At 36.5% G+C, this 27,952-nt stretch overlaps 1 protein-coding gene across 10 annotated transcripts in view; it reads left to right on the forward strand.

The window, feature by feature from the left end:
* The window catches only part of ATG4C (autophagy related 4C cysteine peptidase), a 93,847-nt gene that overhangs the window by 2,977 nt on the left and 62,918 nt on the right, over nucleotides 1–27,952 (forward strand). For 3 of the 10 annotated variants that reach the window (XM_032795491.2, XM_075067660.1, XM_075067659.1), the window contains exons 3-10: nucleotides 111–194; nucleotides 918–1,151; nucleotides 5,907–6,237; nucleotides 8,410–8,480; nucleotides 10,527–10,663; nucleotides 14,377–14,455; nucleotides 15,131–15,207; nucleotides 19,472–19,591. In XM_032795491.2, coding sequence (XP_032651382.1) covers nucleotides 111–194; nucleotides 918–1,151; nucleotides 5,907–6,237; nucleotides 8,410–8,480; nucleotides 10,527–10,663; nucleotides 14,377–14,455; nucleotides 15,131–15,207; nucleotides 19,472–19,591 — 1,133 coding nt within the window. Of the gene's footprint in view, nucleotides 1–110; nucleotides 195–917; nucleotides 1,152–5,906; nucleotides 6,238–8,409; nucleotides 8,481–10,526; nucleotides 10,664–14,376; nucleotides 14,456–15,130; nucleotides 15,208–19,471; nucleotides 19,592–20,861; nucleotides 21,008–23,221; nucleotides 27,386–27,952 lie in introns of those variants that run through there. The other 7 variants (XR_004375771.2, XR_004375770.2, XM_032795487.2 and 4 more) reach the window with 7 other exon arrangements.

The following is a 27,952-nucleotide window of genomic DNA, read 5'->3' on the forward strand; positions in this document are numbered from 1 at the left end:
TCCGTGTTCTTACTAACTTTTGTGACTTTTTTTGTATAATCAAAATGCTTTTGGAAGTGTTTTTGAAATATTTCAGCCACAAGCTTTTGTTTGCTTTGTATCTCTTTTAGGTTGGGTATTGAAAACAAAAACTTACTTTAGCAGGAATTCTGCTGTCGTCTTGCTGGGAAAATGTTACTGTTTCAAGTCTGATGGTAGGTATAAAGGATTTAATTAGTTCTGATCCCATTTTGGCACTGCTCTGAGAAGTCATTGTAATCATCTACCAAAACCTTTATTAATAGAGAATTCAAGTTCACAATTTAAATATGGAAAAGTTAGAATATTCTCAGTAAGTTTCCAAAACCAGTCTTAATACCTGCCCCATCCCACTGTTCGCACATAGGCCAGAGAACCTAGCCATTGTCAAATCAGACTTCATCCTTTGTGTGCATAAATTTTATAAGCTATGCTTGAGTTTACTCATCTGTAAAATGGGTACTGAGGCTTAATCAAAGGTACTGCATAAACTCAGCCTTGTTAAGGAGAATGAAATGGTAATACCAGCATCAAAGTAACACCTTCTGTGATGATTCCCTAGTCTCTTAATTCTTCCCTGTGCAAATTTGCCCTCTTATGGGAACTGTTGTCCCAGCATGCCTTTCTTGGTTTGGCCACTTGTATTTAGCAGGACCAAGCAGCTGCAGCCCTAAAATGGCTGTTTCAATTGACAGCTGCTGCCTGAATCATTCTTTGTTTCAGTTGCTACACACCTTTTATGTTTCTCCTCAGCTTTCCCTACTTGTTGCTGAGGAAATACTGCAGTCTCCTAGGAAATTCCTATTTTTTAGTAGTATACTTTTGTTTTAATTATATTAACAAAAGCCCTGTGTCAGTTAATTTCAAAGCTGTAACTTGTGTTTATATTTGTCTTGCAGAACCCAGTGAACTCTCTCCAGATGGATCCTGCGTGGATATAGTTGACAAAATCATTTCTGGAAATGTAGAAGAGTTTCGTAAAGATTTTATTTCTAGAATATGGTTGACTTACAGAGAGGATTTTCCTCAGATAAAAGACTCTGCTTTGACAACAGACTGCGGTTGGGGTTGTACATTGAGAACTGGCCAGATGCTGCTGGCTCAAGGGCTTGTGCTTCATTTTCTTGGTAGAGGTAAGCATGAAGAGTAGATCATTTTTTGGTTTTGTCAGGAGATAGAACCAAGCATCAGGTGACCCTTTGTTAATGATGAGGAACATGTGTCAGCCTCTGCATATGCATCCACTAATCTTAGCTAGCTAAAGTGTTTGCTTGCTTTTGATTCTGGACTGCTTTTTAAGAATGTAGGAATTGCTTTACTGGATTAGACTAATGGTCTGGCTAGTCCAGCAACCAGTTTCTGATGATGGTAAATATTAGCTGCTTCAAAGGAAGCTGCAAGAAACCCTGTAGAAGTTAATTTTCGTTGTGGACAAAACTTCTTCCTAACCCTTATTATCCAGAGGTTAGCTTACAACTGAAGTGTAAGAGTTTGTCCATTTCAAAACTCCTAACTAAAAAATAAAATAAAACAAAACACGCACCTTTACTTGAGTAACTGCATTTTCTTGTTATCCATGTAAATGTTCAATCCTTTTTAGAGGTTCTTGACCTCAGTGATATCTTGTGGTAATGAGTTCCTCTGTCTAATTGTGGGCTATATGCAGAAAATATTTCCTTCATCAGATTTAAATTTGTCATCTTTCGGTTATCTTTAATTCTTGTACGAGAGAGAGTTAACAGAAGTTTCTGCACGATTCACTATTATTTTTCCCTCCTGGGGCTTGGAAAAGTTATTTTTCTGCTTCCCTTTGTGTTCTTCTTATCTTAACCTTGTTCTTTCAAGATATACTGTCTTACAGCCGCAGTCTCCTTTGGGGGGAAAAGGATTGCTTTTTGGGGTTGAACATATTACGTTTCATGCTCTCCCCAGTCTTTTCAAACCCAAAAGGCGATAAACTGGAAATACAAAGCTGTTTCCTGCATAGTAGTTTGTGTCAGGATCACTAGGTCTGCAAGCCAGTCACCTTCTCAGTATTTCATCCTCTTTCCTTCTATGATATATGTATCCATTCCCTGTTGATCAATTCCTGTGCTGGGTTGGCTGCCCCCATAGTCAAAGACCTTTCAACCCTGTCAGTTCCAAACTCTGGTTTGTTGCAAGGGAGTGTGTTGTTTTGTTTACTCAGCCATGAGGCCTATATTTATGACTAACATACAAAACATAAAATTCTGAAGGTCCAGCTCAGTAATATTTTGCAAATATTATGCAAGACAAGAACCAAAATCTTGCATGGTTCTTATAAAGCCCTAAAACCATCACACCAGAAAATGCAATTTTGACTATTCTTTAGTGATCCAGTAGCAAAACTGATCTGTGGAGTTGACATATCTAGCATTCTTTTTGTTGTAAGCACTTTGCTCATAAAATATTTTGTCCCATTTGCTCCAACATCCAAACATATGAAATTATTATGTTTGGAGATAGCTTATCCCCTGATCCTACCTCAGTTTCCCCATAAATACAGCTTTTGTTGCACGTAAATCTTTTATTTAATTTTTTTTTAAAACCCTGCACAATCTGGATAGAACACTAAACATGAATATGCAGGTGAGGCTGTAGGAGTGGCCCAATTTAATATTACCAAAACAAAAGGATCTCGACTAGTCTTAATCTAAAATGTATTTTTTAAAAACTGCACTTAAAAATAATTCTTGTACTATCCATGTATCCTTACTTGTGAGTCATGTGTTGCACTACTTTGAAGCTACCAAGCTCCCACATTTTTGTGGGAGCCCCTCTGTATAGGGAAAAGAGACCTGTCTGGGCTGCATGAAAGTCTTCTGTTATCATCCTGCCCTCAAGGGATAGTAAATCTTCGTTAGAAAAGCTTTTGGTGAAATTGGGGTAACTGAAATGTGTTGTATTTACCTCTTCATATGAAATCTTTCATTGGTTGTGGATCCTTTTCTAGATATTTTTAATAGTATTTTCTTTTTAACCAAAAAAACCCCACCACTTAAATGCCACTAATAGCCAAAATGCTTCTTTCCACAGCTACATGAAATGCTCCAAATACCTCAGAATGATGTTGTCGATGTTTCTATTTTTAATTTTTATGTTTTGGAAGGTTTTATATTCAATCTTGTGGTATGTACACAAACATGGCAGCTTGAGATGTCAAGGTTCAGGAACAGCTACATCCATTTCATTGTTCTGTTACATTTACATTTGCATCTTCCTTGATTTCTGAATATTCCTATGAAGGGCTTAATATGAGACCAGAGTTAAGTAAATCACTTTGTACGACTGAAATCTGTTTCTCTTATACATATTAAAGCGGATGTTGTCAAACTGTGATCCATGACACTCTTGTTAGTGCCACAGAGCTGGCAGCTCACAGAGTCTTGTCGCTTCTCATTTCCAGTTGTTTTTACAGGCTTCTTGGCTCTTTATTGGAAAGAAGAGACTGGAGGTCTGTAAAAGCATCTACAAGCAAGGAAGAGGATCAGCCAAATTGCCTGCCTCTACCAGTAGCAATGCTACTGCCAGCCTTATTCCAGCAACTGCCCGTTTAACAGTGGTTCTCCTCATGATGCTTCCCAGCTCCAGAATGCCCCTCCTATTTGTCACCTCTCAAAGAACTGAACATCCACAGACCTACTTTCTGAGCTAATGGTGACAACCCAGACCTCATACACACCTGTACCACCATTTATAGTCCCTTCAGTGGCTTCCTCAATTATCCTCTGCCTACAATCTATTTCAATGTTTCTCAAACTGGGGTCGTCACTTGTGTAGGGAAAGCCCCTGGCGGGCTGGGCTCGTTTGTTTACCTGCCCAGTCTGCAGGTCCAGCCAATCGCAGCTCCCACTGGCCACGGTTCGCTACTCCAGGCCAATGGAAGCTGCTGGAAGTGGTGCGGGCCAAGGGACCTACTGGCCACTGCTTCCAGCAGCCCCTTGTTGGCCTGCAATGGCAAACAGCGGCCAGTGGGAGCCGCAATCGGCTGGACCTGCAGACGGGGCAGCCAAACAAACTGGCCCAGCCCGCCAGGGGCTTTCCCTACACAAGCAGCGACTCCAGTTTGAGAAACACTGATCTGTTTGGTATTTGCATTGGACAAAGTGCAATAGAGGACATTATATTCAGACACAGTACACATCCTGGTAGCTTTAGTTCTTGAAGATGAGATTTATTTAGCTTTAAAAATGAATCATGAGTTTAAAAAATAATTGTGCAATCTTACTGTATTTTATACACAATTTACAAATGATCCGTGAAATGTTCACTTTACACCTACCACCATAAAATAGTGAAAAGACACTACTTACAAATCTTAAAGTCATGTGGCAATATTCTGATGTCAGCATTATCAATTCCATTTGTATCACTTGCACAGGCCATTTCTATTAATCAATAGCCTTTGTACTTTGTGGAAAGCTGAAGCTAAATTCTGCCTCAAGACTGCTGGATTCTGTGGCACTCGGATGGAAGTTATGTAGCAATTTCAGATTAAACGGAAGATGAGATTTTTATTAATATGAATTATACAATTGGTAAGGTGTTTTTTTTTTTTTTGAATTTAGATACTAAATTCAGTGTACATCATCCCCATAACTTAAGGTGCATCATAGTAGTTATTGGGAGAAACTGGAGGACGTTATAGCATCTGGCCAATGTCAGTTTAGGCTTTTAGCAGCTGGGCAGACGTAGCAAGCAGTTTGAGATTATGAGCTGAGAACACTAACCACAGGTTCATATTAAAATGATCATCAGTGAAGTAATCTGTGACATTTTAAATAGTCCTCTTTAGGTATGAGAATTCTACTCTGTTCATTTCACTGGGCTCACACCTTTTTAGAGCTGTCAGGCTTTCTGCAAATTCAGGGATACACCACTACATTTTCAGGTTCGTTTTCCTAACTCTGAAGGCTAGAACACAATTGTTTTTAACTGAAAAGCACGTAGTTCTTCAGCAGGGATTAATTCCTTGAAAAATTCAGAACTGTAAAGTACATGGATATCTAGTTTGATATTTACCTCATCTGTCACTCAGACATTTGAAGGCTTCTTCACAAACCTCTGCTGTTAGTGAATCATTAGTGTTGTGTTGACATGCTGAACCAGTTTATGCCAGCTAGGCTAGTAATGTGGACACTGCATGTAAGGTGAACTGTTACAGAAAAAAGCAGTTCCAGAAACATGGACAGGAGATGCGTTGTTATAATAGCTAACCTTAAACAGTTCTGTTCTCTAGTATAGACAGTCATTAAAATTCCTCAAACAGTAAATTGTACGTTCTGGAGTGTTACTCTGCTGACCTTTTTTTGACTGATGTGCATTTTGAACATTGTTTGGGAGGATAGTTCTTCTGTTCACATTATAAGAATTCTTCATCCCTGTTTAAAAAAATTAGAAGATTTGTCTTAGGAATCAACAAACGAGAAAGAGAATCAGTCATCAAAGGCTTTAACTTGGATAACCATCATTTGAACCTTTTTACATGTATTAAATAGTTAACATATTGTGTTGATGATATGTAAATTCCCCTAATCTTTATCTTGTAATTATACCCTAACTGGCTAAGTCTGTGGAGTCCACTATACCCTCTCCTGGAAAATTCTGCTAGCATTAATGGCTAAGAAAGAAATGTAATGTGGCTAGTGTCTTCCATTCTTCCTCCTTTCTCCCGCACAAATAAAAATAGCACAACCGTATTATACTGAGTTGACATTTTTTGCCTATATTCTTATCAGCAGTATTTTCATGTCTGTGTAAAACACAGATTATTGGTCTTATTAAAAATTGGCACTTTTTTGGTAATTATACAAAAAACTTACTGTTAAGAAGTGTAAAACATATCTTTAAAAAATACTCTGTTGCAGCCTGGACCTGGCCGAGTGCACTGAACATTGAAAATTCAGACTCTGAATCATGGACAAGCCACACAGTGAAAAAGCTGACTGCATCATTTGATGCATCACTTACAGGGGAGAGAGAACCCAAGGTCTTGTCAAATGATCATAAGGAAGCACTAAAGAGAGACTGTGATAACAGTGAAATGAGAGATGAAGTTTATCACAGAAAAATAATCTCTTGGTTTGGAGATTCTCCACCCTCATCTTTTGGCTTGCATCAGCTAATAGAATATGGAAAGAAGTCTGGGAAAACAGCTGGAGACTGGTATGGGCCTGCTGTAGTAGCACACATTTTAAGGTAAAAATATCTTTAAATGATCCTTTGTTATTGCAATGCCTTAAGTGTTATGGGAGAAACATTTTAGAAGTGTCTTGAGATTTCTTCAGGTTAATTGGACACCTAACCATTAATTATTGACTTTAGCAACATGTCCAAGTTACTAGCAATTTAGAAGAGTTTGGGGTTTTTTTTTAAGAGATAGGAAGGGAAATAGTAGATTCAGGAACTGAAGTATGAACCTCTGTCCAATCTTGTCATTTATTTCTGAAACATTCCTCTCTTCCTCCAGTCTGAGCAACAAGAGACCCAAGGTCTCTCCATACCTGATCTTTAAATAGGGCTGCCTTTAATGAAATGTTCTAAAAACTAACCACTCTTTCAGCCTTGGAACATGCATAATATTATAGATTTTTTTTTTTATACTGTAACCTGGGGGCTGTAATGTACTGATAGTGTAATGAAATGTTAGAGCTAAAATTGATGTTTTCAGCATTTCTTTGCACACACCAAATTCTTGTGAAACCGGAAATGTATGGGACTATTAATATTATAATTATATTATAGTAAAAGTAAAGGATCTTTTGACATTCAGTATGAGTTTTTTAAAAAAAAAAGTCCAATTTCTCTATACTCTGTGCCTTTATGTGCCATTTCTTTGGATACTTCTGATCTTGTTTTTTATAGTCTTATGTTCTAGGTGGGTCCCAGTTTAGCCATAAACGGAATAATTAATAAATCACCTAAGCATGAGAGGTCAAAGTTCATATGTAATTTTTCTACATTTATGTAGATGCTGGAATAATTTCATATACAAGTGTACTCTCCTTGAATGAGCCTACATTGAAATACTACAGTGTTTGTGCTATGACAGGTGAAGGTTATTTATGTATTTGCCTGTATTTGTAATTTTTTCTTCTGAAATTGACTTTTTGTGAAATTTCAAAACAAATATTTCCTACTAATCCATTTTCTAATTTGCAAAAGTATATTTAGCTTCAAGATCCTCATGATTAAATCATGCATTCCCTTCAACATAATTCCTACTGTTATTCAAACATTGCAAAGCTTTCCTTTCCTAAAACTCCCCTTCTCCCATACTGAGAATGTATAGTTCTCCCATAACTTGAGAATGTCTGTCTGTATTAAATGATTCTTCAGAATATATTGTGAAATAAAGGGATAGTGACCATTTAATACAATCACGTATCAGAAGTCAAAGGCTAATCTTTTATTTTGAACAGTTTAATTTCTTTACAAATTTTGTCCTTCACTGATGATCATGATTCAGACTATCGACATATATTTTCTTTTTAGTCTTTAGGTTCATTACTCTTATTCTTCTGAGGCTAGTTTAGTATTTCAATTATCTATCTTTTTAAAGTTTCAGTGAAACCTTGGATCTGTTCAAATGTTAGTTTTTATTCTAATAGAGATCTAAAGCTAATTCTGTATATCTTTAGCTTGTCTTCTTAGGTTAGTTGTGTGAGCTGAAAAACAGTTCATACTGAGCCGATACTACTTTGAAGGTTAGTTAAAAGAACCCTATCAACTTGAAAATCCCGTTTCTGTTGGCAAATATAGTATTTCCTATAGTTACAAATAAGACAAAGGATTATTATAACCAAAAGTATGTAGTGGGGTGGTGGTGTTTGTGTTTAGTTAATTCTGTGCACTTAATTGCGTTCTGTGTATTGTCACTTTCACTGTTTCTTCTTAATAGCCTGTCAGTTTCTGCTTTGCTAGAAAGGCTTTTATAAATATTTTACAGGGGTGGCTAAAAAAGAAAAACATAAAATAAATAAACTTCAACTTATTTTTATGTAAGGGATTCTTGTTTAAAAGGTTATCTATCAGAAACCGGAATATTTTGAACTCCATTTCTTTTAAATTCAAGTTAATAGTACACCTATACCTCGATATAATGCTGTCTTTGGAATCCAAAAAATCTTATTGCGTTATAGGTGAAACCGCATTATATCGAACTTGCTTTGATCCACCAGAGTGCGCAGCCCCCCCCCCCCCCCCCCCCCCCCCGGAGCACTGCTTTACCGCGTTATATCCGAATTCGTGTTATATCGGGTCGCATTATATTGGGGCAGAAGTGTATCTCTAAAAATCAAGAATCTAAATTCAGTTTACTGTTCATTTCTTGAAATGAAATACTCTCTCAAATCTTTTATTTGCACTTAGAAAAGCTGTTGAAGAAGCAAGAGACCCTGAGTTACAAGGGATAACTATCTATGTTGCTCAGGACTGTACAGGTAAGTGATGTGGCTATTGTAGGCTTTAGTCAACTTTATAAGCACTTCACTTATGCTTTTCAATTAGTGCTCAACAATATTACGATTTCAAAAGAAAAACTAAATGCTATAAATATGTTTTGAAATCCTAAAAATTGGAATCATAAACTCAGAGCGGTTATTGATTCCTGCACTACATCTTTGGCTTTTGTCTGGATGAATCAATCCTAATAAATGGAAAGATTGGTAAATTGCTTGTTTGACATGTGATTAGGATAATGGCACTCAAAATAGTTTGTGGATGCTTTTTTCCATCTAATCTGCCTAGCATGTATAACTTCACTCCAATGACTTTTTATTTGATTCTAGGGAGTCTGTTGGTTTTTCTGCTAGGCCTACTCTTTAAAATAAATAAATTTTGGTTTACATTTCTCTTCTGTCTTCCTTTTTTCCTTTTGGTGAAGTGCAGAAATGGATAGGTTTTTCTGAAACAAAAACAAACTGTAGTACTTTAATTTATTATACATTTTCTTAAATATTAAGTTGCTTTCTCTTTGCAGTGAAAAGGTCCCATTTCTTGCAGAAATGTGTCCATGGGAAAGTTAATGCACCAGTTTCTAGTAGTAATAAATCTAATCAGCTTTCACTGAAAGATGTGAGCAGTCCAATAAACCAAACACTATGGTTACCTATTTTCTACTCTAACACAATGTATAAGACGTCTCACAAACACACATGCTTTTAAATACTTGGCTGTTATCACAGGCAGGGTAGATTAGGGTTCTGGTGGATGTGCAGAAATGGAGGGTAACAAGACAAACTAAAGATGTAATAAAACTTTACACTAATGACTATGACAATCTAGGCTTTCAAATGAAAGCATAATACATTACTTCTATAGCCGTGCTCAGTTGCCAAAATTATTATATTTATGATATACTGAACCTGATCTTGGGAGATAATACAGGAATATCATTCCTTTCTATGATCAAGCTAGTTTTAAAGGGACACACTCAATTTAATTGTATATTGTAAACAAATTTCTTTACCATGTTACAATTAACACCTATGGGCAGGTGTCTGCAACCTTTGGTACGCAGCCCATCAGGGTAATCCTTTGGCGGACTGCGAGACATTTTGCTTATGTTGACTGTCTGCAGACACTGCCCCCCGCAGCTCCCAGTAGCCGCAGTTTGCCCTTCCCGGCCAACGGGAGCTGTGGGAAGTGGTAGCATGTCCCTGTGGCCCGTGCCGCTTCCTGCAGCTCCCGTTGTCCAGGAATGGCGAACCGCAGCCACTCGGAGCTGCAGGGGGCCATGCCTGCACACGGTCAATGTAAACAAAATGTCTCGTGGCCCACCAGCAGATTACCCTGATGGGCCAAGTGCCAAAGGTTGCCGACTCTTGCCTTGGGTTATTAAAAATGAGAGAATTTTTTAAAAAATCTAATGTAGTCTTAATTTAAATAGTGGAAGTGGTTTTTTGTCTCTATGCATATCTCTGAGCGAAGGAAGTAAAACAATGGTATTTTATTTTTGTTTAACTCAGGATCTAATACTATATTGTTTGAACGTTAATGTTTTAAAAAAGCTTTTCTTTGGGTTTTTTTTTTTTTTTTCTTTTAATGTGTAAATGTTTCTGTTGGTCACAGTTTTTTTTGTTTTTTTTTTAAATACGAAAGTTAGTTCTAGGACCAAATTTTAAACTATCCATTAATTTTAAAACAAATAGAAGGGATGTTTCTCTGCTCTTCTCAATAACTACTTTCCTACACCCTACATGCACATACCCAAACTGTTGAAGTCAACAGTGTAACATATCTTTCTACAAAATGCCACTCAAGGTAAGGAAAATGTGATTAGTTTCTATTAATACAGGTTTTTTCCAGAAGACGGTTTAATGTGGAGAGTGTAATCTTTTCAGAAATGTACAGTTTTGATTTATCATGCTTAAATGTAATTTTGTAGGGACATAACATTTTGTAAAAGGTATTCAGGATATTTTTATTTTTTAAAAAATTACATGTATACCTTAATGATGATCAAGTATATTCATTCTTATTTTCAGTTTACAGTTCGGATGTTGTTGATAGACAGTGCTCTTCTACGGGCTCTGAAAAAGCAGATATGAAAGCTGTAATTATATTAGTTCCTGTAAGACTTGGTGGAGAGAGAACCAACATGGACTACTTGGAGTTTGTAAAGGTATGAAATAAGAGTTCATTGTCTGTCTGTTTCAAACAGTAATACTAGATATGAAAAGATTCTTCATGGTGGTAATCTTCTAGCTATTAAATGCATGGTGATGATTTTACAGTTATAAGTTGTAAAGTTTGACTTTACAGATTTTAAATGTCAATATTACAAGATCTCACGTAATTGCAGAGCACATAATGTCCTATGGCAGAGATCAACAACCTTTCAAAGCAGAAAAGCCTTTTATTTTTTGTTTTTGTCTTTGACCAAAATATTTCAAGAGCCGCATCACACGCAAAGTGTTTGGGGTGCAGGAAAGGGTGAGGGATCTGGGCTCTAGGAGGGAGTTTGCAGGAGAGGGCTTCAGGGTTGGGCAAGGGGTTGAGGTGCAGGGTCTGGGAGGGAGTTTGGGTCAGGATGGGGTTCTGACCTGGAACAGGAGTTTGGGGTCCAGGAGTTGGTGTGAGGTGCAGGCTCTGACTGGGAGGCACTTACACAGGTGACCCCCAGCTGGTGGCGCAGCAGGGCTCAGACAGCCTGCCTGCCCTGGCCCTATGCAACTCCCAGATGTGTCTGGCTGCTGGCACGTCTCTCTCTGTGTGCCCCGTGTGGGGAGGGGGTCAGCAGGTCTTTGTGTGCTGCCTGCGCCCACAAGTACCCCCCCTGCAGCTGTGAGGACGGTGCTGGGGGCGTGGGCAACACACGGAGTCACCTCTTCCCTTCCATTCCCTTCCCTTCCCTCCCCACTTCTAGGGGCACAGAGGGACATGCCATCAGTCAGCCGCTTCCAGGATCAGCGTGGGGCCACAGCATGCAGGCAGCCTGCCTGAGCCCTGCTGCGCCAGACCGAAAACCCTTACGTTATAGAGCACTGTTGCAGGGTCAGATTAAAGAGCCGCAGGTTGCTGACCCCTGATCTGTGGTAAAACTGATAAATATTCCATTCCTAAAGTAGTTTCCAGAAAAGACACTAATGCAGTGACTCGAATTAAAAATAATTTAGTATATCTATGGTATTTATACTTGTGGTGTCTTTAAATGAACTTTCATATTAACCAACGCTTAAAAAATATAAACCAAGCTGCTCATTTTCTTGTTTGGTTTTTTTATCCTTAAATAGCGAATATTGAAGACTACCAGCTGCACTTGCACAGTTTATTCCTTCTACCTCTTTTTTTCAGATTGAAGGGTTGTAATCCGTTTGACCCAATTGGCAGTTTTTGTGGCCATTATTTCATTAGCTGGAGGTTCAGATGACTCTGTATGTGGAAGAAGAGAGTGACGATTTAAGAATGAAAAACCAACCAGTGTATCAAATTGCAGGACAGAACCTGGAAACAAACAATTTAGTGTAGGGTTTTTTGGTCTAACTTCCCATCAACAAATATTCAACTTTTTTTAACTGAACACTTAAAAATGGTCTCTAAGAAACTGGACCATAATTCTCCTTCCTCTTGAACACTTGTTGGTAGTTCTGCTGATTGAAGGGAAGAATTTACTTAACTTTGTTCCTTTGTCTTTACTATCCTATTGTTAATCACACAGAATCATCCTTTTGAGTCCCATCTAAATTTGTATGATTGGACAGTTTAAGGAGTTGCTCAGTAGCATTAAGAAAATCTGAGATGGGCGCTTTTGTTACTGTACCTATTTTTCCTTTCTCTTGACTATCTATTCCATTTTATTACAAAGTTTTAGAGAGAACTATGAAAAACTTTTATAGCCAAGGAGGACAGAACTGCAAAGACTTTTTTTTATTTAAAGTATGAAGTAGCTGTTCTGTCTTGATTCCTTTCCTTGCGTGTCTAGACAGTTGGTTTGCTCTTAGATCTGACACAGTAAAACGTATCCATGGTTGCAGACCTGATCTAAGAACCCTATTCCCATTACAGTACTTCTGCAAAAGAGCTTTGAAATCTCTGAATGTGGAATCATAATGATTTTATTTGTAGGCTAACACATGAACTGCTTTTGCCTCTATTTTCATAAGGGTTTCTGATCTTGTGTGCTCACTCTTCTTTAATGTGGGCTTCAGTATTGGTGTTGACCATTGTTTTACTGGAAAACGTGCTGTCATTTGCAGATATCTCATTGGGGCTAGGATAAAAGGGGCTTCAATTGCATGCATGCAATCATCCTGTCTTTGTAATTCATTGAAAGTGACTTAGTATCTTTGGTGTGGATCTAGATAAATGAAAACATAAACCTCAGAACTGAATTAAGTAAATAAGTGTTTACAAAGGATTTGGCAATTTGTTGATGATAGTTGTTACTTGATTGATTTATAATACCTTTATACAAGAAAAGTACCCGATTATCATAGGGAAATCAGACCTTTTGCTTTACCTGAGTAGCTCCTGTTTCAGTTTTGCTGCACTGGAATAGGTTGAGTGGACACAGACTTAAACTGTTTTTTCCTCTTTAGCTTATATGCATAAGCATGTTTTGTAATGTCTATTACCCCTTGTTAATATTTGAAATAAGTGGTATTTACTCCTTAACTATTTAAACCACTCAGAAGGTAGTTTCCATGTTGTTAATATCTTAGGTTCGTAATGTGATAGCTCTGCAAAAGTAGAAATGCTGTTGTTTGTTAATAATGTCTTTTATGGCCAAACTTCTTGTTGAGAGAGAATCTTCACAATGTAATTGGTGATTTGTAATGGTCTTACCTTTAGTGGCTTTAGCCCTAGAAATTGGGGCATAAGTGCCACTGCCATTTTAGCTCAAATAGTAGTCTTTTGGGGGTGGAGGAGAGACTAATTCTTCATATTAGCCCATGTTGACATCAGAGTCCTTACCAGACTCTCTTCTATTCCCTGATGTCTGCTGTTCTGGGGGGAAATGTTTCTCCCTCTGTTGCTCTATGCTTTTATAAGTTCCTGCATGAGGGATGACACACATACTTCTGCCCAACCTCCTGCTCTTTACCCCCTTCAGGTAAACATGGGGTGTTTCTCTTCGAAACAGCCACAGATTAGTTCAGAGAGGATTTGGAGATCAATAGGCAGCACTAGTGCACCTTACTTACCTCCTCTTGTCTTTTAGGGTAACTGCTCTTAGAAGCAGCTGCAGACTCTTCCTGTGCTGTGGGGCTTTTACCTATGAACAGGATGGAGGGGCTCAGTGATGGGCCACTGAACATAAAACTATAAAATATGTAAAACTTCATGCCAGGTAGCCTACAGTGACTCCAACTTTTGTTATGTTACATCTATTCTTTTCTAAACTGTCCGGCCTGTCTTTAAACTGTGAACACCTCAGAACAACCGAGGTCATCCCTTCTTGAATGTCTGCCAACCACAAGCATTCAAAAAATGCCTCAGAAAATCATGACATTTACTGAAAAATCATGATTTTTTTTTTAATATCAGCCTTATTTGTCTTTTGATCTTTGAGTGCTAAAAGTTTACATTTCCTAGATTTTTTTTTCTCCACAGCCACAAGAGCTAGATACCTATTTTAATATTGAGTATTGCGGTTCTAGTATAATTGCATGACTCCAGGAACTGGGGCTTTCAGAAGAACACCAAATCATGAGACTTGCAATAAAGCTGCAAAAGTTGGCAACACGGGGCACTTCCATAAGTCATTCACCCTGACCTCTCTCCAAATGTGTTAGTCAGGAAAAATTAAATGAATAAAGTTACACCAAGTTACTTTAATTCATCACCTTCTTCTGTTAGCCTTTAAATCTGAATTATTTAATATTCTGTTGGCAGGGAATTTTGAGTCTTGAATACTGTGTTGGTGTTGTTGGTGGGAAACCTAAGCAGTCATATTACTTTGCTGGATTTCAAGGTTAGTGTTTTAATAAGAGATGTCTCTTTAGTGTTTTCCTTTTAAAAGCTAGAAAGTTTAATATAGGATCAGTGGGCAGCAGAATGATTAAAATAGCAAAATGAGTACCTTATTAATTCATCAAATCTGCCAAAGTCCAGTCATTTGTCATTTGCCCCACGTAGTAATTGGATTCTATAAAATGTACATTTAATTTCCTTTGTTACATAAACAAGGCATAATTTATCCGTTTCACCAAACTTTAGAAGCCTTTGCTGCTACTGTCTGGCAGTTCTTATTTACATATTTGCTTTTTACCAGTTTAAGTAGTGCTAGTTGATGTTCAGATGACATGCAATATGTTCTTCCTGTCAGGATGAAGTAGCAGAATGCATTTTTCATATACAAACTCTAAATATAATTGTGTGTTTGTAAAAGTAATTTTATCACCAAAAATTAAATGACAGTCTCATCACTTTATAAAAATTCTGCTTATACAAGCATATTTGATTATGGAAAAGTTAATCTGTCCTGCAAAAACCGATGCTTCAGTCAATGAATATCAGTCTGGCAAGCAGTTACTTGTTGGCTTTTTTTTTTTTTTTTTTTCCAGCTATTCTGCATAGAAATTGGATTGTAAGCAGTGTAATAATAAGGTGTTTTTTGAATTACTTGTCTTCTGTTTTGTCCTTGTAGATGACAGTTTGATTTACATGGATCCTCATTACTGCCAGTCTTTTGTAGATGTCAGCATAAAGGATTTCCCTCTTGAGGTAGTGTGGATATAGAGCTGGTACTGTGCTTGTTTTTTTTGTTCCCGTATGAATCAAACACTAATTATTTAGAGCTGTTCTACCTATCTGTATTTTTACAGTTTTAGTTACATGTTATTTGTCAAAATTTTGCCCTTCTTTATAGACTTATAATCAACAAAAATGACCAAAGGTTAAATACTTGATAGTGGATTTTAATTTATTATGTACTTATTACTTCATTTATCTTTGTCTGTATCTTGTTATATAGCAGAGACCCTTCACAAATAAATGATCATGCCACTAAGTAATTTTCCATTATAGACAGCGAGGCAGTACCAGAAACCTTAAACATTACGCCATGGGTTCTCTTAAAATAATAATAGTAATGAATTGGTGTCAGAAATGTATGTTACAGTATAATAGGGTTCAGCTTTTGAACTATAGACTAATTTACCCTCTGCTTCTTTGAGCAGAAATTTTCAGTGTGTTGTCTAGGAAGACTTGGTGATTACCATTTCAGTACTGTTGTCTACTCGTAATTACTTTATAGGTCATTCATTTAACTTCTTAGATCTGGATTTTCCATTGTCTTGCTTTTACTGATGTCTTCTATGCTGTTCCTCTCAACAGATTGTTTTATTATTATTTTTAATCAAGTAGCTCCATGGATCAGTAGCTTTCAAGGGCTTGTCAAGTCTGAAAGTGTAGTTACTGTTCGTTTTTTTTGTTTTTTTTTTTAGCTATGACATGTTGTCTCCTTCTGATTATAGTTAATGCATCTTGTCAGGCTCTGTCTAGGTCTTGAAAAATCAGACTTTTACATGAGTATTTTCTCCCCTTCTCTAACTCACATTGGGAAAAAAAAAAAAAAAAAAGGAGTAAATCCAGGGAAACGAACTAAAGAACTGCATTTACAAGCAGTTCATAGACAAGCCAATATGTCCCCAATGCTCATGCTAAAAGAGGTATTCAGTACAGCACTTAAAAACTTCTCCTTCTGGATCCTGTGATGCCCAGCCCTTAGATGAACCTCCAGTTTCCTCTGAATGACACTGTCAGCTACGGAACCCATCTGGAGCCTGCTCTTGTTAACTTCATGGTGCACCAAGGGTTCACAGCACCTTGCAGGATCAGGCCACTAGAGCATAGAGCTGGTCTCTAGAGTATAGTTTTTAGCACTGGGCTTTTTCTAATTAAACATTACAAAACCTAAAACACAATTTCACAAAACCACACCATATTTATAAGGGAGAGACATTTACCTGCCCCCATATTAGTTGGTACCAGCAGGGTTCTGTGGCTGTGATGTCACCAGCATAATGAATACTATGGTAACACTTAAAGTTTTGCTGCAGATACTTGCACATGGTTGGAGGTGGGGGAAAAAATACTCTTTTAAGCTTGTGTTGTGAGTGCGTCCTTTAACCTGCCAATTGGGGAATTCAACACATTCTTAAACTGATGACATTTAGTTAAATTTAAAACACAAGTCAAACGGTTTGTAATGAAGTATACAACTTTATTGTGGCCCCAAAGCTGTTGGTGCTGTATAACAATTGGTTCAAAAACAGAGAGAAGAGCAGGAATTATTTCAATTTCCTTGCCTAATACTATTGTGAGTAAACTGCACTTAACATACCAGCTTCAAAGAGGTAACATGCTGAAGTCAATCATAATATCTTAATCAATATATTATCAAATAGTGTGTTTAGCAGAACTGTTTAGACACTTTTAAGCTTCTATAAACACTAGTAAATATAATTTTAAAACCTAGCATGGGGTTAAAGCAATAATGAAACTAATTTTAGTGTTTAATTTTAACAAGATGTTTTAATTAAGATGTCATGTAGTCTGAGATTATAAAGTTCCCCCTAGAAAACGAGTGGTTCTGAATTTAAAAAGAAATATAGGTCCTTTGTATAGTCTCAAGCATTTTTTTTTTTTTTGCTATACCTAAAACTTTCTTCATTTTATAATGCCCTTCTGAGGTCCTCAGATGGAAGTTGGTAAATGAGCTAACTTTTATTTGTATTAGACTAGTGGCTGTAGACCCTAACTAGTAGTATCAGCGTCTCATCCTGCTAAGCACTGTGCAAGTGCATAATAAAATACAATCCCTGCCCTGAAGATCCTACAGTCTAACTAGATAATAGATGAGAGGGGAAACAGAAGCAAAGAGAGGTGAAGGTACTTATCCAAGGTCATAGAGCAGCTCAGTGAGCCAGGAATAGAACCTACATCTGTGGGCTCCTAGTCCAGTGGTTTATGCACCAGAGTGTGCTGCTGGGTGTCATTAATGTGAATTTCCAAATAATATACTTTAAATGTATTTTGCAAATGCAGAAACTGCCAGCTTGGCTTGATCACATCATACTGCTTTTCTGGATACAGGATTGTGTATTGGAAGGTCATGCTCAGTGCATTGAATAGTAATGTATGAGTTGTCCAGAAGTGTCAGAACGTAAACAGAAATTGCTCTCTTAGGGTGGATAATAGCTTGTTAGCTTTCTCTGTAGGAAATATTTTCAAAATTGACAAATTGTCCAGAATAAGTTGGAAATCAATCCACTTTTGTATTGGCTTCTAGAATCCATTTGTTGAATGAGTGAAAAAAATATGCCTATCCACTTCTCTCTGTGGTAGTGGCTTTGACAGCATTAATAAGACTTCTGAACATACTACAAAACTTTTCTTTGGATGTTCCAATACCACCTTTAAAGTTACTGTTAGAATGCTTTTCTTACAGCAGACTCCCAATATCTTACTTTGATTAACTGTGAACTGAATATAATATTTGGGCAGTATTAGAGAAAACACAATAAATAGATGTAACAGTCTTTCAGAAATATAACTTGCTAGTCTTTATTGATTTGGTAACAAAATTTAATGTAAAATGTAAACGGTTTTATTTGTAATTGGACCAGTCAGTAGTAAAGAGCAATGCATGCCAATAGTGTACAACTACCACAATGAGAAACACCTTAAAATTTTATGTAGCAATCTGTACTCCTGCCGAGCTGATTTTTTACCCAGCTCAAAAATGAAAAGTAGGGAGGTGTTAGGAAGAGGGATTCTACACCAATAGAGTGTTGGATATTAACTTGCTTTGTTGCTGTTTCTGTGGAGTCAGGTTAGAACTTAACAATTGTTGTTTTGACAAAAGGGTAAGCTAACTGAGTTTGTGCCTGATGCACGTCTACATATGTATTTCACATTACTTCCTTTCATATCTGTCAGCTGGGAAGTACTCGGAGAATAAAACTTCTAGTCTCAGTAGAACATGAAATGTGGAGCATTGAGATTTGTTAGATTTAAATACTCAACTATTATAAGAGGAATATTAGTGATTTAATGGAGGGTCTGGGATATGGATAGCTCTGGGTTGTAGTAGTAGGATACAGAGCCTTACCCCCTTAGATCACTGACTGCAGCCTAGATCAGTAGTGACCAAATGGTTTAACCATCAGGTGGCTATACTGCGACATGTGAAATGAGTTAATGACTTCTGTCCAGCTCCAATAAACACGAAACCAACAACTGTTACCCATGATCACGCTCTGTAGTAATTAAATGGACCCTAAGACTGATGTGAACTACACTATATGTATTCTTTCTGGATCCGGGTGAAGTAGTGGGGGGAAGTTTGCACAGCTATTGCTCGTAGTTTCCATTTCAAAGGCTGTCAATGTATCATCTATCATAAGAACAAATTTTGCATTTAAAATAAAAATCCTTGTGTGTGTAAAATATGAAGTGGATTTTTGTGCTAATGGTATATTGTAGTACTTGGCCTTTTTTTTTTTTTATCCATTTCTCTTGCTAATGAAAATATATTCCATCATTTCTCTTTTGGGGAGGCATGGGGGAAATGGGAGGTGGTGGTAAAGCAGTAATTGTAAGAGTTCAAATACTGCTACAAATGCACTTTGCAGAGGAGCATTCACCTTCTTTACCTTCAGAATATTCATAAAATGCTCTCTAGAGCCTCCAGCTTTTGACAGATTTCACATCCTTTTTTGGACTTGCATTCATGTGGCCTAGTGTGGGAGTTTAGTAAATAAAATATAAACAGTACTAGGTTATGTGGTCTTATGAATGTCCAGGGGTGCAATAACTTGAATGTTCTGGGGAACAGAAATAACTTTAAAAGCTTGTATGGGTTTTAGAGCATATGTGGCATGGTGAATTATATAACCATTAATAGAAAGGCAAGTGCATTGATATGTGCCTTCCTCATGTCTTTAAAATATCTTTTAAAATGTTTTTATCTCCATAATTGCAGTCATTTCACTGTCCTTCCCCAAAAAAGATGTCATTCAAAAACATGGATCCTAGCTGTACAATAGGATTTTATTGTAGAAACATGAAAGACTTTGAAAGAATTTCTGAAGAAATAACTAAGGTAAGTGTTGAAATTATGAAATTAATATGTCTGATACCCACTATAGTATGTACACTATATATATATATATATATATATATATATATATATATATATATATTAAGGATAGAAAATATAGTCCTAAATACACTGAATAGAACCCATCCTGTTCTAGAAATAGAGGTTATTGATGAAGCACAAACATACAAGAATTCTAGAATATTTTTACATCCCATAATATGAACATAAGTCTAAAAGGAGAATAACTACCATAATTGTGTGTTAAGAGATGAGATGATGAGTATAAGAGACAGACTGAAACATAACAGATACTACACTGGTTTGTAGACTCAGTATAAGATTATTCCTCTAGGTGGCACTATTGAAATGAAAATATTTTTGCAGACAGCACCTTTTATAGTCATTGGATTGTCTTCTACCTGAAGAGGAATTTTTAAATGCAATCCATCCCTTGGAGACAAAACTTTTAAGAAATGGAAATATTTGAGCAAAGCAAAATTGTGCATTATTTCTTGTTAGTATAAGTGCTTTTTTGATTTACATTTAAGATAAAGCAGTGTTTTTATGACTTGGAAGCATTGTTTTAAATCAGCAAAGCAGGTATCATCCAGTAAACCTGCCTAATCATGTCCATGCCACTTTAAGAACCTAGGAATAGGTTTATTTAGGTGAGTTTGAATGTAGTTGGCAGGCATTTTCTTCTAGACTGTTGCAGTGTATGAATGCCAATAATGTGATACAGTGCTAATGTGTGTTGTGTTAGCTATGGTACCAAACAACCAAATCTTTTATTATCAAAAATGGCCTACAAAAGGATTCAGCAATAACAAAAGATGCATCACAATATTAATGCATGTGCGTAATGGTTTTCACGTCTGTGCAAGGAATTAAGGTTTGTACAACATTAGAAAATATAACTTTCTATATAAGTGATAAATATTATTATTAACTTATGAACCAATAAGTAATATCCAGATTTTAAACTTAGTAACCACATATAGTGGTCAGTAGATTTTTGGTTAATGCTGAAGTTTTTTCTTTTGTATGATTCAGACATGGAGGACTAGAAAGTAGATTTAGCGGACAGGCACTCCAAGCAATAAAGACATGGAATGAAAGTTTATAAAGCAAAGTTTCATTATGTTATCTGCCCTGTTGTGATTGAGAGGAGATTTAAGAACATGACAGAATAATGAATGAGAAATTGAGATATGTAAGAACCTTCTTTTATTTATTTATTTTTTTCCATTGTCTTCCTCTTAAATCTCAGGCCAGGTGAATTTCTCTCCCCATCCATTTGTTGGATGCTGTGAAACAGCTTCTAGTTTAATGTCAGAGGAGCTGATTTTAGCCTTAAAACTATTTTACTAGCATTTTGGATTGGGGCTCTTTTAATATTAATATGATGACATCAATGTAAGTACACCCGAAAATAGATTATGTATTTTCCAAAAAAGAGAAGTTTTCATATGAATATTGTGTGAAGAACAATCCTACTGTCATTCTCCAGTCTGCCCCATCAGTCTGTTCATTTTTCCTGCTCTGCTTCTGACTACTACTTTTATGTTTAATTTATTATCACTTTAAGAGTAACTTCAATGCCTTGAATGATAGCACAGTTTACTTCCGAGCGGGGACACCTAGGTTAGGTTAATGAAGGACTTCCGATTCTTGCTTCTGTGGCAAGTGACGTAATAGGGTTCTGTAGACCCAGACTCTGAGATTTGCTGCTACTAGTTTTAAAGCGCAGTGTAGATATACTCTTGAAATCACAAAAAATAAATCTTTGAAAGTTAATTACTGACCATGTACTTTAAGTTTTTACAAAAATTATGAAATGTAGCTAAATTCCTGTTTTGGTCAGAGAGCGAGCAGTGGTTCTCAGGCTGAAGAACTGTGTTTTTGTCATGCTTTTGCAGCATCTCATAGTTCATTCAAGAAGTGATACTTCTGGTTCAGGATAAAGCTTTCCCTGTGTGTGTGTTGTGTAAGCCAACTAAATTGAAAAACAAACAGCTCTTTGAACACCGTTCAGTTACGTTGTTCATATATTTTTAGAATGGGTGTTTCTTTGGTAAAAATGCAACAGTGATCAAATTTATAAGTGAAACCAAAAAAGTGAGGGGGGGGGGGGTGTCAAAAAAAAGCAAAAAAAAAACAAACAAAAACCACGTTTGAGAACCACAGGGATTTATTCATTTGGAAGTGTGTCCCCTCTGTTATCTGTATCCATTGACCAGATACAATAGAAATAAATGCTTTAGAAACATTGCAGTCAGTTAATGGGACCCAGCATGTCAAAATACTGAGATCTCTTCTGATAATTGTCTCCTGTTCACGTGAACGTCTGGGTGGAAGTACCTTCTATAGCAAATGTTATGTACATAACACTTTTGCATTAACTTTTTGGAAAGCTAGAATACTGATTAAGAAAACCCACGTCCAGAATTTGCCTATTAACATGGAAGGTAGTGGTAGTCCCTGAGTGATATGCAATTTGGAAATAATTGCTCATTTTAATAAGGTTCCATACTGCAATTGTTTCATGATCAGCTTTCTGCTACCTTTTCTAGTTTTTCTTTCTCTAATCTTTTATAATTTCCCTTAGTATTTAGTACTCAGAGAGATGTCAGAATAGTGGCTCTAAAGAATGAAATCTTCTGTCATCTCCCATGCTGCCTCATTCATGTATCTCAGTCCTGACACAGAAGGACCACCTTTAGGGGTGAGACAATGGTTCAGTCTCAATACTACTTTGGCTTCTCTGAAACTGTGGTGATGGCTTTTGTATTGCAGGCACATGTCATTTAGAAGTTGGACTGTGTACGAACCCATTTCACAGGCCACCAAACAGCTGCCATGTGACTGTCAGGGCTGGCTTCATCTAATGATCTAGTGATGATGAAAGACTTTATATAAAATTACCCAGTCCCCTGAGATCTACAGTCTTTGTTCTTGTCTAAACCTTTTTCTTTCTTCCTCAGTACTCAATCTTTTCTTTTACCCTTTTCATTGCCTTCTGCTCATCTCAGTTGTCTGCATGTCTCTCACTTTCTCCTTTCCCTTCTCCTCAGGTTTCTCAGTATAATAACAGAATGAATTTAAATCGTCTAGAATAAAGTGGAAAATTGCAGAGCACAGTAAAAATTGCAGAATCTGATTTTACTTGGAGCATAATTTTCCAGTGCCTTATTTTTTTAAATAGCTCATGCTGTTTAAATATCTATTTAAGTTTTTTTTTTAGTGCTTCAGATTGTTTCTCATTAAAACAAATTATTTTTGGAGTTCATAGTTTGATCACTTCAATGCAGGTTATATCTGTAGACTAATGTAGCTTTGCATATACTATAGCTGTATATTGAGATTTACTTTCCTAGGTGATCAGCAATTTTTTTAAACTTCAATGAGTGTTGAATCCCTTGATAGAGGCTCAGCTTCCTTGTCTCTGAGGAGACAGGTGGTATGTCTACGCTGTATTGTAAATCCAGGTCTGTGGGATATGGGCTTGTGGACTCAGTATTTCCAAGCCCATGACTGAGTGAGTGTCCACATGGCGCCATAAACCTGGATTTAAAATTGCTGGACCCTGGTGTCTCAGCCATGCTAATGCAACCTTACTGCATTGCGCAGACCTTCTGACTCCAGTCTGCAGCTTGAGTTGCATCTATGCTGCAGAATGACAGAGCTTGGACCTGAGTCTGAGGAATTTGGACTCTGATGCACCTTACTGGCAGGGCCTTAGGACCTGGGACGTGAGTGTTTGCTGACCTGAGTAAGACTGATTTGTGTGGGAACTGACCAGGGGCTTGAGCTCAACCCTGAATCAGAACCCAGACTTAGTGTGCAGTATGGACATACCGAGGGAGGTTTCTGACATGTAATTAAAAGCTGTCTGTTAGCATTTTTAATCCACTGTGAGATTTATCTGCTCTTAAGATGGCTTATTTCCCTTAAATCTATATGTTTAAACTTAATAAAAATATTGATGACTTATGTGCTCTGTCTTTGCCATAAAAATGCTTCCAGAAATTCCAGAAGGTGCTAACCTGCCCACAGATCCTGCTTGCAATTCAAGAGATGACAGAAGATATGAAGACTGTTTTGCAACTTGTTACACATGAGTGTAAGCTAATGGAGTTCTGCATATATGTAGTGGTTCAGTTTGCCTGTGTGGAACACGTTGCAAGAATGGGGTCTGAAACTCCAAGTGTGGCTATTGTTTCATGAGGTGGCTGAGTTAGAAACATATTTATTTACCAGAAGAAGTGGGCTATTGAGAGTCTGTGCAGTGTTTTTATTCTAATGTGACAAATGAAAATAAAAACAAACATGCATGTTGCAAATTATGTGCTGCTGTAATTAGATCAATACACCCAGGGACTGTATCCCTTCATTTTCAATTAACAGTTTATCCGGTGTGTTATCTTGCATTATAGATGCTGAAATCTTCATCTAAGGAGAAATATCCCTTGTTTACTTTTGTAAAGGGTCATTCTAGAGACTATGACTTTGCCTCCAGTCCACTCCATGAAGAAAATGACCTTTTCTCCGAGGAGGAAAAGAAAAGATTAAAAAGATTTAGTACAGAAGAGTTTGTCTTGCTTTAAGGACATTTTATAGTAAGATATTGGCAGCTGTCCAGGAGAACACTTGGCCTTTAAAAAAAAAAAAAAAAATCACACAACACAAGGCAAGCAATATTGAAATTGATCTATTTTCATAAAGATTATAATGTCCTATATGTTTGGTCTTTAAAATGTCACTCATAAATGTAATTATGTTTGTTTGTTCATTGATAGTTGGATGAATATGATGACACTTTTTGCTAGTGAAGACAGACAGCATTGTTTAGACCCAGACACAATATAGCTGGATGGGTACCATACATGCCCTCCTTGATAGCTCTGTCAATGAGCCTAAGTCTTGACCTGCAATCCCCACTGCTGTTCCAGTCCTGAACAGTCTGCCAATTATATGGTGGTTTTGTGGTGTGGACATGTCATCTAGTTTTGAGACTACTTTATTGTTTCCAGTTGTAAGCAAAACTTGAATCTAGGGCTCCTGAAGAAAAAGCCGTGTTCATTTAATCTATTTTGCTTTCGAAGCCCCTGTAATGGTTAGTAATGTAATGATGAGATACCTTTCTAGCATTGCACTATTCAAGATGTAACTTTGATATATCAATAGTAGTTGTTAGCTACAATCCAGATGCAATTATATATGCAGAATTGTGAATTAAGGTACTATTTAGCAGTATGATTTTATAATGGCTACTCATTAAACTTGCTGTTGAATCTTAATATCAGGAATGAATATAAAGTATTGGCTTTTCCCTAACATTTTTAAAGGTTATGTTATTAATATTAACTGCAACCAGTCAAAGCAGATAGACAGTTATTAAATGGGAGCAGTGTTTGTTTCCTGTCTCGACAATATAATTGATACTTCTATTCCTACCCAGGCAGCTTAAATTAGAGCATAAAACAGCAAATTGGGGGTAGACAGTAAATATTCTGGGATATGATCTTCTGATATGTGCCATTATTATACATTGCTCTTGGTGATTTTAGATGTAGAGAACATCTAGCAAATAAGTCTACATGAACAGTTTCATGCTTTAACAAAACAAATTCAGAATTTAAAATACACATTTAACACTGCCTACATTTAAAAATAACTTTTATTAAAGGTGTGAGATTAAATGCATGTATTTATGAACTATAATGGTAAATTTCTCTTGCTTGAATTGTTTGAATTCTGGATCTAAAAAAAATTGAGGTATTGAGGCAAATACTCTGTAATAAGGCAAATTTTATTGTATTGTAAACCACTATTAACTTATTCTAAAGTGCCATTTAGGCACAGAATGCACAAATATTGTCTACCCAAATATTAAATATTCTATGTATCACTGAAGTAATCTTTTTTCCTTTTATGAGAATGGAGTGTAGAGTTACTAGTAGGGAGATTTTAGGCAAATCTGGGACAAGCGCATGTTCGTACCAGAGTTGAATTGTTCATTTTCACATTTGTTCATTGAGTTATCACTCCAAAAAATGGGGATTATTTTTCAGTTTTATTTGTTTCTTTTTTAAAAAAATTCTCCAGTTGATTGGATATGCTAATTTGCTCCTTATTAAATAATATTTTTAATCGGTGTAACATTACTTTTAGGTCCTGCATATACAGAAGGAATCAGGGATGATCTTATTTGATATTTTGTCCTTAATAATCCGGAAGTAGTGGTAAAATTAACATGTTAATGAAATGCAGATGTTAATTTTGGGAAGAGTTATGAATACTAGTGAGGGCTAGAAAATATTGTAGATTTAAATTTGGCTTGCATTTTTCTAATGATATTTTTGATACGGAAAAATAATGCAAAAAATAAATATTAGAGAATATGTCCAGAAAACAAAACTACTGAACAAGACCTATGTGGGATAATGGACAACAAATTAGACATGAGCTTGCACTGTGCATTCAAAAAATGAAAGAAAAAAGCCAATGCAATTCTGGGCTATGTATCTAGACACTCATGTAATAAAACAGGGAGGTAGTAATTGTTCTTTCTGACCTCATTGATACTACCCTTTCTGCTGCTGCCTCTTTGCCAGGAAGGTATTAACAAATTAAAGTTCACTGAAAAACAATAAAAATGATCAGGGGCCTGTAGGCATGGATTTAAGGCAAATTAACAAATATGTATGGCTTTGTTAATCTATTACTAAGGGAAGGGCATGACACTTTACAAATATTTAATGTATAAACACTGGTGAGGAGACAAGGAATTACTTGGGTGGTACAAGGGCATATAACTTTCTAAAATAGAATGAAACTAAAGGAAAAACTTCATACAGGAGAATATTAGGCTGTGTAACGCTCACAAGGAAGCGTTGGAAGTCCCATCACATGTAACAGTTATTGATACCTGACTGACCCAAGCACTAACAAATGTACAATAAGGAATAATTGTGCGTAAGGTGAACTAGATAAACTAATAACATCCCTCCCGTTTCCAATTTCTATGACTGTAATAATAAAAGAATAAATTTAGTATGCCTAAACGGCTTTAATGCCTGGGAGTTTACAAGTAACTTTTTAAGCAAGGAATCAAAAGTGACATTAATTTAGTGAATATTTTTAGTGGATACCCAGTAGACTTTTTCCTGACTCTATGAAATACTTAGTTTTGACCATGGGGAATAAATATGCTGCAGTAAATATTACAATAAGTCTGTATGTAAGCATGTATGTACATAAAACATCACATCTCTGTTAAAAGAAATGTCCCTCCATTTCCTGTTAGAGGCCCCATTCTTTACAGCAGTAACCATAACTGAGCTGCTAGTCTGATGTCTCAGGTTTGTCCTATGGTGGATAGCTAATAAGCAGAATTAAATTTTGAAACTGGAGTGGGTTTGAGAGGGAAGGACATTTTTGCAAAGTGGGAAAGATTAGGTTTGGTATTTAAACTGAAACACAATTATCTGGGCTAGGTAACTTTATACATGTTTCATCTAAGAGTGAATCTGTTTGCCACAATTACAGACTTCAATACAACAAACCATTTCAGCATGTTTTAACTTTAAGCGTAGTACTTCCTGTTTTTAATAAAACCTTCTTGCTGTAAACTTACCTACAAATCGATTATAGGTAAAAGTACCTACTGCAGTTAGTGCATGTAACTTTTAACCTAGTATGCTGACTTAAGGATTGCCATTTCCTCTTCCTTTGCTCCGTGGCGGAAGTCACACTTATATCACAAAATAAAACATGCATGTAACCAGACAAGCTAACTGTGTCTATAGAGATGTATTATTATGTACATGAGAAGAGTGGATTGGCGTTCTGACTGCAAATAGAAATAATTTTATTACAGATAAATGTTAAACATAAAATGTATCTGCAACACTTCAACAGGTTCACATTGTTCTAGGATCTGTAAGAACATTTTCGTTTCTTACTCTTTTATAACTTGTGAAGAAGGCCTAATGTTGAAATACCTTAGCTAACTTAATTTTAATGATAGACCTTTTGTTCAGTGTATATTTATGATAGATAGGAAAACTTGCATTGCAAAACTGTCAGTAATATTAAGACAGCTGGTGGTGGTGATATTGAGTCCTTTAGTCTACCATGGTAGTGTGGCATTCAGAGCCACCTGCACAAATTTGTTAGAACTAGTAGCAATTTTTAGTTACCTTTTCTCTCACTCCTCCAACTTTCATCTTTGTTCTTTTTTCCATGTTGGTGATTTAGGTAAATGCCCCCAAATCTGTGTAAACAAGCATCTAATAAGGAAGTGGAAATGGGGGACAAATGAAAACGGGGGAATTTTTTGAAGGAGGCATGGGGGAT

This window comes from Chelonoidis abingdonii, chromosome 7, assembly GCF_003597395.2.
Source record: "Chelonoidis abingdonii isolate Lonesome George chromosome 7, CheloAbing_2.0, whole genome shotgun sequence".
Classification (NCBI taxonomy): Eukaryota; Metazoa; Chordata; order Testudines; family Testudinidae; genus Chelonoidis; species Chelonoidis abingdonii.